This window comes from Nomascus leucogenys, chromosome 21 (assembly GCF_006542625.1).
Source record: "Nomascus leucogenys isolate Asia chromosome 21, Asia_NLE_v1, whole genome shotgun sequence".
NCBI classification, from domain to species: domain Eukaryota; kingdom Metazoa; phylum Chordata; class Mammalia; order Primates; family Hylobatidae; genus Nomascus; species Nomascus leucogenys.
Genome location: NC_044401.1, coordinates 19,731,072 through 19,746,925, shown reverse-complemented (window position 1 = coordinate 19,746,925; position 15,854 = coordinate 19,731,072). Strand labels below are relative to the sequence as shown.

The window sequence follows — 15,854 nt, the reverse complement described above, 5'->3', positions numbered from 1 at the left end:
GACGTTGACGCTTCCAATCCATGCGCATGGATTGTTTTTCCACTTATTTGTGTCACCTCTGATTTTTTTTCTGCAGTGTTTTGTGGTTCTTGTAGACTCTTTCACCTTCTTGGTCAACTGTACTCCTAGGTATTTCATTTTCTTTGTGGCTACTGCAAATGTGATTGTGTTCTTGATTTGATTCTCAGCCTGGACATTATCTGGTGTCTAGAAATGCTACTGATTTTTTCTACATTGATTTTGTATCCTGAAAGGTTGCTAAAGTTCTTTATCAGTTCTAGGAACCCTTTGGCAGAGTCTTCAGAGTTTTATAGGTATAGAAACATTTCATCAGTGGAGGGATAATTTATATAAGATTATGTAAAGAGACTAAATCTGTCACTCACTGGCATTCCTGAGAAAGAATGGGACAGAATAAGCAAACTGGAAAATATATTTGAGGATATGGTTCACAAAAATTTCCCTAATCACAATAGAAAGGTTGACATGCAGGCCACGGTGGCTCATGCCTGCAATCCCAGCACTTTGGGAGGCCGAGGCAGGTGGATTGCCTGAGCTCAGAAGTTCGAGACCAGCCTGGGCAACACAGTGAAACCTTCTCTATTAAAACACAAAAAATTAGCCAGGCATGACAGCATGCACCTGTAGTCCCAGCTACTCGGGAGGCTGACGCAGGAGAATTGCTTGAACCTAGGAGGCAGAGGTTGCAGTGAGCCAAGATCGCGCCACTGTACTCCAGCCTGGCGACAGAGAGAGACTCCATCCCCAAGGCACATCGTCATCAAATCACCAAAGTCAACGCAAAAGAAAAAATCTTAAAAGCAGCTAGAGAGAAGGGTCAGGTCACATACAGAAGGAACTCCCATCAGGCTAGCAGCAGACTTCTTGGCAGAAACCTTGCAAACCAGAAGAGACTGGGGGCTTCTTTTAGGCAACATTAAAGAAAAGATATTCCAACTAAGAATTTCATGTCCTACCAGCCTAACACTCATAAGTGAAAGAGAAATGAAATCCTTCTAAGACAAGCAAATACTGAGGGAATTTGCTTCAACTACACCAGCCTTACAAGAAAGAGGTCCTTAAGGGAGTATTAAACATGGAATCAGAAGAATGACACCTACTACCACAAAAATACACTTAAGCACATAGCCCACAGACACTATAAAGCAACCATACAATCAAGTCTATACAACAACCAACAACGTAATGACAGGATCAAAATATCACATATCAATACTAATCCTAATCCTGAGTATAAATGGCTAAACGTCCCTCTTAAAAGACATGGAGTGTCAAGGTGGATAAAAAGACAAGACCCAACCATCTGCTATCTTCAAGATACCCATCTCACATGTAACAACATTCACAGGCTCAAAGTAAAGGGATAGAGACAGATCTACCATGCAAATAGAAAATAAAAAAGAGCAGGAGCCACTATTCTTGTATCAGATAAAATAGACTTTAAACAAATAACAATTAAGAAAGACAAAGATAGGTATTACATAATGATAAATGGTAAAATCCAACAAAAAGACTTAACTATCTAATTATATATGCACCCACTATTGGTACACCCAGATTCATAAAACAAGTTTTGCATGACCTACAAAAAGACCTAGTTAGGCAAACACATCATAATAGTGAAAGACTTCAACACCCCACTGACAGCATTAGACAGATCACTGAGGCAGAAAGCTGACAAAGAGACTCTCACTTAAACTCGGATGTGATTAACTGGACCTAATAGACATCTACAGAACACTCCACCTAACAGCCACAGAAAATGTTTTTAACATCATTAGTCATCACAAAAATGCAAATTAAAACCACGCCCAGGCCGAGCACAGTGGTTCACGCCTGTAATCCCTGCATTCTGGGAGGCCGAGGTGGGCGGATCACCTGAGGTCAGGAGTTCAAGACCAGCCTGACCAACATGGATAAACCCCATCTCTACTAGCCGGATGTGGTGGTGCATGCCTGTAATCCCAGCTACTCGGGAGGCTGAGGCAGGAGAAATCGCTTGAATCCGGGAGGCAGAGGTTGTGGTGAGCCAAGATCGTGCCATTGCACTCCAGCCTGGGCAACAAGGGAGAAACTCCGTCTCAAAAAAAAAAAAAAAAAAAAGAGCCTAAAAGTCAGTCAATAGAGAATTAAATAAACCATGATATATTCACATAATGGAATATTACATAGCAATAAAAAGAAACAAACCAGTGACAGATGCAAAACATGGATAAATGTTAGCAATATTATACTGAATAAAAAGAAGCCAAACACAAAAGAGTACCTATTATGTGATTCCATTTTTATGAAATTTAAGAACAGGCAAAACTATGGAAACAGAAATCAGAAGAATGGTTGCCAGAATCATGGTGGAGGTACAAGCAACAGAAGAGGAAAAGACACAATGGTTGAGTCATATACTTGAGTGACATAAAAAAGAAAAATGAATTAATTAAAAATATATTAAATTCTTTTGATTTTTTTAAAAGATAAAATGAAAACAAGGAAAATTTCTGGAGCATGACAATATGTTACTCTAGTCAGAGCTCATCTAACTTTACACTTAAGATTGCCTCTTTAATGTAACTATATGTCAATAAAAATCACAAACAAATCAATAGATGAGTTAAAATTCTCCTAAAGACTATGGAAAGGGGCATTTATTCCTTTCTCTTCCATTGAAAACCACTAAAAACAACAACAAAGAAGTTGAGTAGTGGAAATGTGGCAAGATACTTGCACAGCCTCAAACACTACACAAAGTATGAGCAAATATTTAGCAAATACGGTGAACTTTAAGCCAAGCACAGAGCACAGTAAGGTTGACATGTGCCAATTCCAATCACAAACAGGATGTCGATTTCCCAAAATTTAAGTATCATTCAACTTTTGCGAATATCAAAAAACAGTATAAACCCATATATATGGAAATATGCTTTTTTTCTAGAAATAAATGAAAAAAACTCATTAATAGTGGTTGCCTTTAGAGAAAAAGGACAGAACGAGATTTTATTTGCTTCATTTTATATATATATATATTTTTTGAGACAGGGTCTCATTGTTTCCCAGGCTGGAGTACAGTGGCACAATCATAGCTTTCTTTAATCTTGAACTCCTGGACTCAAAGGATCCTCCCACCTCAGCCTCCTGAGTAGCTGGAACTACAGGTGCACAAGACCATGCCTAGCTTATTTTTTAATTTTTAGTAGAAACAGGATCTCGCTATATTTCCTAGGCTGGTCTCCAACTCCTGGGCTCAAGAGATCCTCCCACCTCAGCCTCTCAAAGTGCTAGGATAACAGGTGTGAGCCACCACACACAGCCCACCTTGTACCTTTATACACAGCCCAAATTTTCTAACCTTATGCAAATATATTATTTTCTTTTTAAGTAAACAGAAGTCACCTGGTCTCCTTTATTGTTTCCCATTTTATGTACTTTTTGTATCCAATACAAACCAACAAATGTATTATTTAATAACAAAATTTCTAAATGTTCTTTTACACTAATTTTAAGCAAAAAACTAACAATTTTAAGAACAAAATACTGAGGACCAAATCTCCTCCTCTAAGAACACAATTTTAAACAAATGGTTAATAGGAGGGCCCGGGCCGACTGTGTGCCCTCAGGCCTGTAAATCCCAGCCACTTTGTTAGGAGGCCAGGCAGGTGGATCCACCTGGGCAGCAGGTTAGGTTAGGAGTTCGAGACCAGCCTGACCAACATGGAGAAACCCCACCTCTACTAAAAAATACAAAATTAGCCAGGCGTGGTGGCGCATGCCAGTAATCCCAGCTACTGAGGAGGCTGAGGCAGGAGAATCGCTTGATCCCGGAAGGCAGAGGTTGCAGTGAGCCAAGATCACGCCATTGCACTCCAGCCTGGGCAACAAGAGCAAAACGCCATCTCAAAAAAAAAAAAATGGTTAATAGGGCCAAGTGCGGGGGCTCACGCCTATAACCCCAGCGCTTCAGGAGGCTGAGGTGGGAGGATCACCTAAGCAACATAGCAAAACTTTGTCTCTGCAAAAAAATTTTAGAAACTAGCTAAGCATGCTGGTGCATGCCTCTAATCCGAGATACTCAGGAGGCTGAGGTGGGAGGACAGCTTGAGCCCAGGAAGCTGAGGCTGCAATGAGCCGTGAGTGCGCCAGTGCACTCCAGCCTGGGTGACAGAGCAACAACCTGTCTCAAAAAAAAATAAGTAAATAAATAAGGGTTAATTTTTCTTGTAACCAAAAATATACATATTTAACATTACTTAAAACATGTTATCCTAAAATAAATGCTAGTTATGGACTGAATTGTATTCCTCCATAATTCATATGTTGAAGCCCCAACTCCCAGTGTGACTGTATGCAGAGACAGGGCCTTAAAAGGGGTTGAATGAGGTCACGTGGGTGGAGTCCATATCCAATAGGACTAATGTCCTTATAAGAAGAAGAGACACTAGGGATACGTGTGCCCAGAGAAAAAGCCATGTGAAAACACAGAGAGAAGACAGCCATCTGCAATCCAAGTAAAGAAGCCTCAGAAGTCAACCCTGCCAGCACCTTCATCTTGGACTTCCACATTCCAAAGCCAGGCACAATGGCTCATGCCTCTAATCCCAGCACTCTGGCAGACCAAAGTAGGAAGACTGCTTAAGGCCAGAAGTTCAAGACAAGCCTAGGCAACATAGCAAGATCCCACCTCAACAGAAAAAAATTTTAAGTAGCCAGGCATCTGCTTGTATTCCCAGCTACTCAGGAGGCTGGGCAGCAAGATCACTTGAGCCCAGGAGTTCAAGGATTCAATGAGCTATGATTGTGCCACTGCACTCCAGTGTGAGCAACACAGACCCTGACTCTAAAGAACCTAAATGCCCTGGCCGGGCACGGTGGCTCACGCTTGTAATCCCAGCACTTTGGGAGGCCAAGGCAGGCGGATCACGAGGTCAGGAGATCGAGACCACGGTGAAACCCCGTCTCTACTAAAAATACAAAAAAAAAAAAAAAAATTAGCCGGGCGTGGTGGCGGGTGCCTGTAGTCCCAGCTACTCCGAGAGGCTGAGGCAGGAGAATGGCGTGAATCCGGGAGGTGGAGCTTGCAGTGAGCCGAGATTGCGCCACTGCGCTCCAGCCTGGGCGACAGAGCGAGACTCCGTCTCAAAAAAAAAAAAAAAAAAGATTTAAATTTCATGAAGAAATCAATTATGCATAATTATATATACATAGTTTTAAACTGAAGAGCCTAACCTCAAAGTATCATTTCAACATGCCAAAAGTGAACTAAACTCTGCAATTAAATAACACAAGAAAACCAAAAAAGGGACGTATCAGAAAATAAACATTCAGTTTTATTACAATATTTTAAACATACCAAATAAAACTGTATACTTAAAATAAATTAATTTTATTTACCACCTGCAAAGGGAGAGTCCAGCGTTCTGAGCTTCTGAATTTGGACAGTGGTGATTGAACATGGACCTCCTCTGGTTTTGCATTTAACATCTTTCTTATCTGAAAATAGGATGAGAAAATAATTAGTTTAATTAAACTATATACAAGAGCTAATTCAGCTAACAGAACCACTATATTACCCTGCATCAATAATTTGCTAACAGTTTTAAAGAGTTTTAAATTCAGTGCTTAATTTATATGCAATTAAATATAATTTTATTTACAAGAAACCTCTCTTTGACTCTGAAAGTCAAATGAAAGTTAAATGAAGAATCACAAGAGCTTCCTAACTATTCTCTTGTCTGCTGTCTCTTCCCCTTTTAATCTTTCAAATGTCAGCCCCAGAGTTCTCTAATACATAAAACCTAATTATGGCTGCAATACTTAAAATTCAACAATGGTAGCCATTACTTACAGATAAAACTCTTTACAATTGTAAAACTCTTTACCATTTGGGCTCTTTCACATCACATCACATCACATCAAAACTACAACTCAACCACACTGAATGAATCAACCTTCTTCAAACACACCATATTATTTTATATCTCTAAACCTTTGCATATACTCTTCCCACAATCTAGAATGCTCTTCCTTCTCTCCCTAGTGAAGTACTCCAGATTCTTGTCAAAATTACTATTTTATCTACACAACCATCACGCCATACCACGCATTCCTGGAACAGAATCAATGCAACAGATCAATGGAACAGAATAGAGAACTCTGAAATAAGACAACACACCTACAACCATCTGATCTTTGACACACCTGACAAAAACAAGCAATGGGGAAATAATGCTCTATTTAATAAACGGTGCTGTGAGAACTGGCTAGCCATAAGTAAAAAATTGAAACTGGACACCTTCCTTATACCATATACAAAAATTAATTCAAGATGGATTAAAGACTTAAATGTAAAACACAAAACTATAAAAACCCTACAAGAAAATCAAGGCAGTACCATTCAGGACATAGGCACAGGCAAATATCTCATAACAAAAATGCCAAAAGCAATTGTGATAAAAGCAAAAATTGATAAATGGGATCTAATTAAACTAAGGAACTTCTGTACAGCAAAAGAGTGAACAGACAACCTACAGATTGGGAGAAAAATTTTGTAGTCTATCCATCTGACAAAGTCTAATATCAAGAGTCTACAAGGAACATAAATTTATAAGAAAAAACATCCCCATTAAAAAGTGGGCAAACGATATGAACAAACAGTTCATAAAGGAGGACACACATGTGGCCAACATCACTGATCATTAGAGAAATGCAAATCAAAATGACAACGAGACACTATCTCACACCACTCAGAATGGCTATTATTAAAAAGTCAAAAAACAACAGATGCTGGCAATGTTGCAGAGAAAAAGGAACACTTTTACACCACTGCTGGGATTGTAAATTAGTTCAACCATTGTGGAAGACAGTGTGGTGATTCCTCAAAGACCTAGAGGCAAACATACCATTTGACCCAGCAACACCATTACTGGGTATATACCCAAAGGAATATAAATCATTCTATTACAAAGATATATGCATGCACATGTTTGCTGCAACACTATTCACAATAGCAAAGACATGGAATCAACCCAAATCCCCATCAATCATAGACTGAATAAAGAAAATATAAAACATATATACATAAAATACTATGCAGCCATAAAAAGGAACACAATCATGTCTTTTGCAGGGACATGGATGGAGTTGGAAGCCAAAACTAACGCAGAAACAGAAAACCAAACAATGCATGTTCTTACTTTTAAGTGGGAGCTGAATGATGAGAATAGATGGACACAACGGGGGAACAACACACACCGGGGCCTGTCAGACGGGTAGAGGGAGCATCAGGAAGAATAGCTAATGGATGCTGGCCTTAATATCTAGGTGATGGGTTGTTCTTGCAGCAAACCACCATGGTGCACATTTACCTATGCAACGATCCTACACATCCTGCACGTGTACCCCAAACTTAAATAAAAGTCAAAGAAAAAAATGTTCACCACTGTTTCCCTGGTACTTATGCCTCACACAGTGTCCAATACATGTTGAATACCCAATAAATATCTACTGACCAATGCTTTAATCAATTAGATTTCAGAAAATAATGTTCATGATATATAGGTAAGTAGGAAAAAAGATTACAAGACGGTATTTTGTGGTTTTCTATTTTTTAATATTTGTTTCTTATAAAGAGACAAATAAACTGGAAGGATACACACCAAAGTATTAATTCTGGTTGTGTCTGAGTGGTCTTCTTTTTGTTTAATTGAACTTTAGAATATCTCTACAACAATCTAGTGTCATTTTAGAAATATTTCTTAAACATGTATTTATTTATTCAAGACAGGGTCTCGCTCTGTCACCTAGGCTGGCGTGTAGTGACTCAAACATAACTTACTTCTGCTTCTACCTCTTGGGCCCAGGCAATCTTCCTGCATCAGCCTCCTGTGTAGCTGGGACCACAGGCATGCACCATCATATCTGACTTATTTTTTTATTTTTTGCAGACACGGGGTCTTACTTTGTTGCCCAGGCTAGTCCCGAATTCCTGGGCTCCGGGGCTCAAGCAATCCTCCCACCTTGGCCTCCCTAAGTGCTGGGTTTAGAGGCATGAGCTCCCACGCCCAGCCAAACACTTCAAACGCTTTTTTTTTTTTTTTTTTTTTTTTGAGACAGAGTCTCGTTCTGTTTCCCAGGCTGAAGTACAGTGGCACAACCTCAGCTAACTGCAACCTCCGCCCCTGGGTTCAAACAATCCTCCCACCTCAGCCTCCAAAGTAGCTGGGATTACAAAAATGCACCACCATACCCAGCTAATTTTCGTATTTTCAGTAGAAATGGGCTTTTACCATCTTGGCCAGGTTGGTCTTGAAGTCCTGACCTCAAGTGATCCACCCGCCTTGGCCTCCTAAAGTGCTGGGATTATAGGCATGAGCCAACCCGCCAGACCCAGGCCAAACACTTTAAATTCAACATGTATTAGTATCTTCTCCCTATATCCATCAAAGCTCTTATCCTTTTGGTAACTTATTTCCACTAGCAGCCTGGAGGGAAAAGGCAGTAATATAAACTACTAACAATAATGAAATATGCTAATTTTCTAAAAAAGTCTACCTTTTTTAAATGCACTAACACAACTTTATATATAAATTATGGGATTAAGAAATAAGTAAATATATTGTAGATAATGAGAAACAGAAAAAAATAAGGAAAGAAGAAAAGCTAGAATAAGCCTTGTGGTGTTGGACTGGAATCAGAAGTATCAGTATTCATTTTTTTATAGATATATAGATAGAGATAGAGAAATAAATATAGATATGTGTGTTTGTGTGGGAAAATAAATAGACATATGTATGTTGTATGTGTGAACATATATTTTTCTAGTCTTGTCTGTTGAGAAAGCCTAAAAACAATGACATCCCAGTTGCAAATATACCTAGCACACAGACCTGGGTTTCTAAATATCATCCTTCAATTGAAAGAACCAGGGCTCCCTGGGAAAGTGGTTGATTCCAAGCCTGGGGCAGGGAAAACACAACATAAGCATCTTGCAGTGCCAAAAGATATACAGTGTCAGAAAGTAAGTGTTCAAAAAAAAAAAAATGATAGGAGCACATCACAAGGGTACAGCCAACATGAAAGATCTCCCAAGGCTGGAATACTTTGACCAACAAATCTGTAATGACAGTAGTGGATTATAACTCATAGAATAAACTAAATATTCTATGAGTCCATATTGATATAAATAAGTAAGTGAAGCCAAGTATAGTGGCTCACGCCTAGAATCCTCACACTTTGGGAAGCTGAAGCAGGAGGATCTCTAAATAAATAAATAAGTAAGTAAGTGGGGGAAGAGGATCAGCTCTGCCTTACAGAAGAGTTTTTATTTTTTAGAGACAGTGTCTCACTCTGTTATCCAGGCTGGAATGCAGTGGTGCGATCACAGCTGACCACAGCCTCAACCTCCCTGGCTCAAGCAATCTTCCTATGTCGGCCTCCCAAGTAGCTGGGATTCCAGGCATATGCCAACATGCCCAGCTAATTTTTTTTTTTTTAGATACGGGGTCTCACTATGTTGCCCAGGCTGGCCTCAAATTCCTGACCTCAAGTGATCCTCCCACCCCGGCCTCCCAAAGTGCTGGGATTACAGTTGTGAGCCACCACACTGGCCCCTTATAGAAGAATTTACATTCATAAATCTATAATGAATGAACAAAAGAGAAAACCACCAAAATACCACATATACAAATTTGCAGGCAAGATACACTGATAGATGCTAAAATAGTAAACAAAAGTTTGAGAAGAAATAGTATATTTGCATAGATTCAAAGCATCTCCCCTAAGATATTTATTAATTATAAAGAGGAAAAAAGTAACTTTACAATGGAGGAAACAGGCAGATACCATCTTAACCAAACAATCAAGGCTGACATTACCAGTATTAAGATATATCACTATCATGTACCCCCTGATATAATGTACCAAGAAGGTCACCATCACTTCTGTGGTATTCCTCCCAAAAAGTCATAACCTTAATCTAATCTTGAGAAACCTGAAACAAACCCAAAGTGAGAGATATTCTACAAAATAGTGTCCAGTTTTATTCAAAAGTGTCATGGTCATGAAAGAAACAAGACTGAAGAATTGTCATAGACTTAAGAAAACTAGGGAGACCTAACAACTAAATGCAGTGTGGGATCCTGGATTGGATCTGGCAACAGAAAAGGGACATTAGTGAAACTGAAGAAATACAAATGATGTCTGTAGTTTAAAGCAGGTGTCCCCAACCCCCAGGCCAAGGACAACACAGCAGGAGGTGAGCAGCACGGGACCATTAGGGCCTGAGCTCCACCTCCTGTCAGATCAGCAGTGGCATTAGATTCTCATAGGAGCACAAACACTATTGGGAACTGTGCATGCAAGGGATCTAGGTTGCACACTCCTCATGAGAACCCAATGACTGAAAATTTGAGGTAGAACAGTTTCATCCCGAAACCATCCTCCCGACCCTGTCCATGGGAAAACTGTCTTCCACGATACTGGTCCCTGGTGCCAAACAGGTTGGGGACCACTGGTTTAAGGTACTGTATCAGTATAAATTCCTTGTTTTTTAAAATCATACTAAAGTTATATAAGATAATAACATTGGGAGAACCTGAGTGAATTGTACAGGAACTCTGTAAAATTTCTGTAACTTTTTTGTAAGTCTCAACTTCCCCGTAAACAAAAAATTTAAGAAACACTGTAGTACATCTAAAAATCAGAGAAATGGATTAACTCAGTATTAATTTCTAATGGCAGGATTTCAGATTAATTGCATGAATAATGCAATAGTCTAAAGCAGGATATTTCACTTCACTGGATAGAATAAAAACAAAAATAGGGGTAGTTAATACAGAGGTATTTCAAAGTAGATATGATAGTATTCATCCTGGCAACGTAAGATTTTCTTTGCGGGGGAGTGGGGGACAGAGTCTTGCTTTGTCACCCAGACTGGAGTGCAATGGCGCAATCTCGGCTTACTGCAACCTCTGCCTCCCAGGTTCAAGTGATTCTCCTGCCTCAGCCTCCCAAGTAGCTGGGACTACAGGCACCCGCCATCATCCCGGGCTAATTTTTTTTTTCTTTGAGACAGAGTCTCGCTCTGTCACCCAGGCTGGAGTGCAGTGGCATGATTTCAGCTCACTGCAAGCTCCGCCTCCCAGGTTCACATCATTCTTCTGCCTCAGCCTCCCAAGTAGCTGGGACTACAGGCACCCGCCACCACGCCCGGCTAATTTTTGGTATTTTTAGTAGAGATGGGGTTTCACCGTGTTAGCCAGGATGGTCTCGATCTCCTGACCTCGTGATCTGCCCGCCTCAGCCTCCCAAAGTGCTGGGATTACAGGCATGAGCCACTGCGCCCGGCCAATTTTTGTATTTTTGTAGAGACGGGGTTTCACCATGTTAGCCAGGCTGGTCTTGAACTCCTGACCTCAGGTGATCCGCCCACCTCAGCATAAGATTTTTTTTAACCTCCTATTTACCCCACTTAAACTAAATCCAGAGTTTTAAATGGAGAAACCACACCATGCAAATCTTAAGCCAAAAAAGAAAGTGTATCTAAAGCCATACTTTCTATATGGTCTTCTAAGGTACTCTTGATTTCCTCTCATTGTCTTCCTTTATGACTTCTTCTCCTTCTTTGTTAAATGCTGTAACTATGTAACATGATTATACTAAAGTTCTCTGTGCATAACTTAGACTGCTTCAGAGAAAAGGGTTTAATAAATTCTTATAATGTAAATCGGGATATTACTGCATTTAAAGAACAAAATTCTAGAAAAAAAATTATCTCTGTATATCAGGTATGGTGGCTTACACTATAATCCCAACACTTTGGGAGGCCAAGGCAGGAGGATTGCTTGAGGCCAGGAATGTAAGACCAGCCTGGGCAACATAGCAAGACCCCTGTCTCTACAAGAAAAAATTAAAATTAGCTGGTCATGGTGGCACATCCCTGTATTCCCAGCTACATGGGAGGCTGAGGCAGGAGGATCACCAAAGCCCACGAGTTCAAGGCTGCAGTGAGCTGTACTTGAGCCTGGGCAACAGAGCAAGATCCTGTCTCTTAAAAAAAAAAAAAAAGAAAAGAAAAAGATTATCTTTCTTAAAAGGAATTAATTTTTTAAAACACTTCCTATATAGGTAGAAACTTCATTTTGTTTGTTTTGCTACTCTTGGCTTATGTAGAAGAAATAAATGAAAAAAAGAGGCTTAAAAGGACATATTCCCAATAGTAATGTTCAGCACATACCTTGAGTACAACTATTCTGCATCTACAGCATTACTAATGAATAAACATTGGTACTCTAATAGATTAAGTCATCAAAGAAATGCTGTGCTATGTTTTAAATAAAATCTAAAATGAGCTCTGGAAAGTATACCGGTCATCTGGTCCAGAAAGTATACCAGTCAACTATTTAAACAAAGTTGGTAGAAGAGTCTCCTGGTTAACCTTCAGTTAATTAGAATACACCACTCTCCCAAAACACTGACTGAAGTTTTATACTATTTTCTTTAAAATGTTATTAAAAAGACAAACAGCAAAATACTTTCAATATCAGTAATTCCAAAGATAATAGGTTAAAAGCAAAACAAATGCCTACCTCCAATAAATCAGAAGATGACTTTTTCCTTTTTCCTTCTGTGATGATTTCTACAAAAACCAAAGATGTGGTAAAAATTATCGTTTAACATCTAAATGAGATAAACAGTTTGACAAAGGAGATTCTTTCACATTCATCCTTTGTTTTAAATTAACTTGTTAGATTTAGAACTTACACATTTTACAAAACTCAAGGGCTAAACATAAAAGTCAAAAAATAACTACATGTGTCAGAAGAATAGCAGATTCTCACAAAATGTCTCCAGTAAAATATTTATATATATAAATATATATATCATGACAATACAAAAGAAAGAGGAAAACTTGGCTCTAAGAACTAAACAGAAATTCCCTGACCAAAGACCTCACACCTAGTAGTGGAACCATTTGATCAGACAAATTCTTATAATGGGGGAGGTAGAAGCAGGTGACATTCTAGAAGTTAGAAGTTGAGAATATTCTATAAAAACACTTTCAGTTCTACTACATATCTAAGCATGCTGTGCAACTGGGAACAGCTTAACTCTCTTTTACTCACCAACATTTTTCAGACTTGCTGTGGATTTTTCTGAGTTCTAACTTCCAACCAGCAAACATTAATTCAATGTCTATTATGTGCCTGACACTGTGCTAGGCAATGAGTACAGTATAGTGGGCAAATTAGGCAGTACAGTATAGTGAGCAAATTCCAAACTTTCCTGAAACTTATAGTCTACTGGAATATATCACAGATTTTACTAAAAAAATAAATGGCAGAGATTCATCTATATGGTGACCTGCTTGTGGCAAATGCACAACTGCAATTCCATAGGAAAGGGATGATTTTCAAAATGATGCTGAGGCAATCTGATAACCAAATGGGGCAATAACACCCTTGACTACCTCACACCATACACAAAATTAATTTGAAATGAATCATAGATTGAAATGTCAAAGATAAAAACAAAGCATCTACATTTAAGTAGGAGAATATCTTCATGACCTTTGGGTAGGCAAAGATTTTTCAAAGAGGACACAAGTAGTACTAACCACAAATGAAAACGTTAATAAACTGTACTTCATTAAAATTAAGAACTTCTGATCCTACTGTAGCTCATGAGCATGATGACTGGGTGTTCACACGCATCTGTGAGATGCGCCACCTTGAACCTTGTTACCAGGTCAGCGTATTACCCATCTGACATGAAAAAAAAATAAAGAACCACACTAGATTAGCGTGTTTTTTTGTTTTGTTTTGTTTTTGAGACGGAGTTTTGCTCTTATTGCCCAGGCTGGAGTGCAGTGGCGCAATCTCGGCTCACCGCAACCTCCACTTCCCGGGTTCAAGCGATTCTTCTGCCTCAGCCTCCCGAGTAGCTGGGATTATAGGCATGTGCCACCACGCCCGGCTAATTTTGTATTTTTAGTAGAGGCAAGGTTTCTCCATGTTGGTCAGGCTGGTCTCCTGACCTCAGGTGATCCACCCACCTCGGCCTCCCAAAGTGCTGGGATTACAGACATGAGCCACCGAGCCTGGCCTGGATTCACTTTGAAAAAGAAAAAAGAAAAAAAAAGGTCAGGTACAGTGGCTCATGCCTGTAATCCCAACACTTTGGAAGGCCAAGGCATGGGGATCACTTGAGCCCAGGAGTTCGAGACCAGCCTAGGCAACACAGTGGGACCCCATCTCTACAAAAATATTTAAAAAGTAGCTGGACATGGTAGCACATGCCTGTAGTTCCAGCTACTCAGGAGGCTGAGATGGAAGGATCACTCGAGCCTGGGAGGTTACAGCTGCAGTGAGCCATGACTGCAACGCTGCACTCCAGCCTGGGTGACAGAGTGAAACCTTGTCTCAGATTTTAAAAAAAGAACTTCTGTTCATCAAAAATCATCGAGTGAAAAGGCATGTCAAGATTAAAAGAAAAATATTTATAATACATGTATTTGTCAAAGAATTCATGACCAGAATATATAAAGAACTCCTACAAAGCAAAAGCAAGATAATCCTATCTTCAAAATGGACAAAAGTCTGAATAGGCACTTCACAAAAAAAGAATATCCAAATGGCCAATAAACATATAAACAGGTGCTCAATTTCATAATCACTAGGGAAATGCAAAATTAAAATGGCAAGGAAAACCATTAAACAGCCATTTAGAATGGGTAAAAGTAAAAAGACTGACAACACCAAGTATTGGTGAGAGACTAGAACTCATATACTCTTGATAAGAGTGTAAATGAGTACATCTGCTTCACCAGCATCTACTGAAGTTAGACACCTGCCTATGCAATGTCCAACAATTACACTTTTAGATAAATAACCAACAGAAATAAGAATATTCAGGTATTTTTGTTCTTAATATCCAAAAACTGGAAACAACCCCAATATCCATCAAGTATGGATAAACATATTTATATAATGGAAAACTATACAGCAATAAAAGATAATGAATTACTGCTACACACAATATGGATAGATCTCTCAGGCATGCTCAAAGGAAACCAGATGCAGAAGAATATATGATTCTATTTCTCTGAAATTCAAGAAGAGTTTAAATAAACCTATGGTAACACCAGTTAAAACAGTGACGGGAGCCAGGCATGGTGGCACATGCCTGTAATCCCAGCACTTTGGGAGGCTGAGGTGGGTAGATCGCTTGAGCTGAGGAGTTTGAGACCAGCCTGGGCAAAAGGGTGAAACCCCGTCTGCATAAAAAAGTACAAAAATTAGCCGAGTGTGGTGGTGTGCACCTGTACTCCCAGCTACTCAGGAGGCTGAGGTGGGAAGATCACTTGAACCAGGCAGTTGAGGCTGCAGTGAGCCATGATGGCACCACTGCACTCCAGCCTGGGCAACAGAGCAAGACACTGTCTCAAATTTAAAAAAAAAAAAAAAAAGTCACAGAACTATATACTAAAGATATGTGTACTATATGGTACTTAAAATCAGAAATAATAATAACTAATGAAATATAGACTGCCCAGAAATCTATATTGCTGAAATGATTTCTTCTAAGTTCATAATACACAGCATTAGTTTCACTATATGCATTTCCTGAAAAACCATGTAATGTTCTCCTGATCTAAAAAATTATTTTTGGGGCCGGGCGCGGTGGCTCACGCCTGTAATCCCAGCACTTTGGGAGGCCGAGGCGGGTGGATCACGAGGTCAGGAGATCGAGACCACCCTAGCTAACACGGTGAAACCCCGTCTCCACTAAAAATACAAAAAATTAGCCAGGCGAGGTGGCGGGCGCCTGTAGCCCCAGCTACTTGG

The 15,854-nt window shown here is 39.6% G+C and overlaps 1 protein-coding gene and 1 non-coding gene across 11 annotated transcripts in view; one reads left to right on the top strand and one right to left on the bottom strand.

The window, feature by feature from the left end:
• SENP7 (SUMO specific peptidase 7) overlaps window positions 1-15,854 on the bottom strand; it is a 182,446-nt gene that overhangs the window by 157,450 nt on the left and 9,142 nt on the right. For 3 of the 10 annotated variants that reach the window (XM_003261745.4, XM_003261746.4, XM_030801555.1), the window contains exons 2-3: window positions 12,597-12,646; window positions 5,407-5,502 (exon numbers count right to left, since the gene is read on the bottom strand). In XM_003261745.4, the coding sequence (XP_003261793.2) occupies window positions 5,407-5,502; window positions 12,597-12,646 (146 nt within the window). Of the gene's footprint in view, window positions 1-5,403; window positions 5,503-12,596; window positions 12,647-15,854 lie in introns of all 10 variants that reach the window. The other 7 variants (XM_012501064.2, XM_030801553.1, XM_030801554.1 and 4 more) reach the window with 3 other exon arrangements.
• Window positions 13,676-13,778, top strand: LOC115832213. The gene has a single exon (XR_004027647.1). It is a non-coding gene; the product is annotated as a small nucleolar RNA U13 (small nucleolar RNA).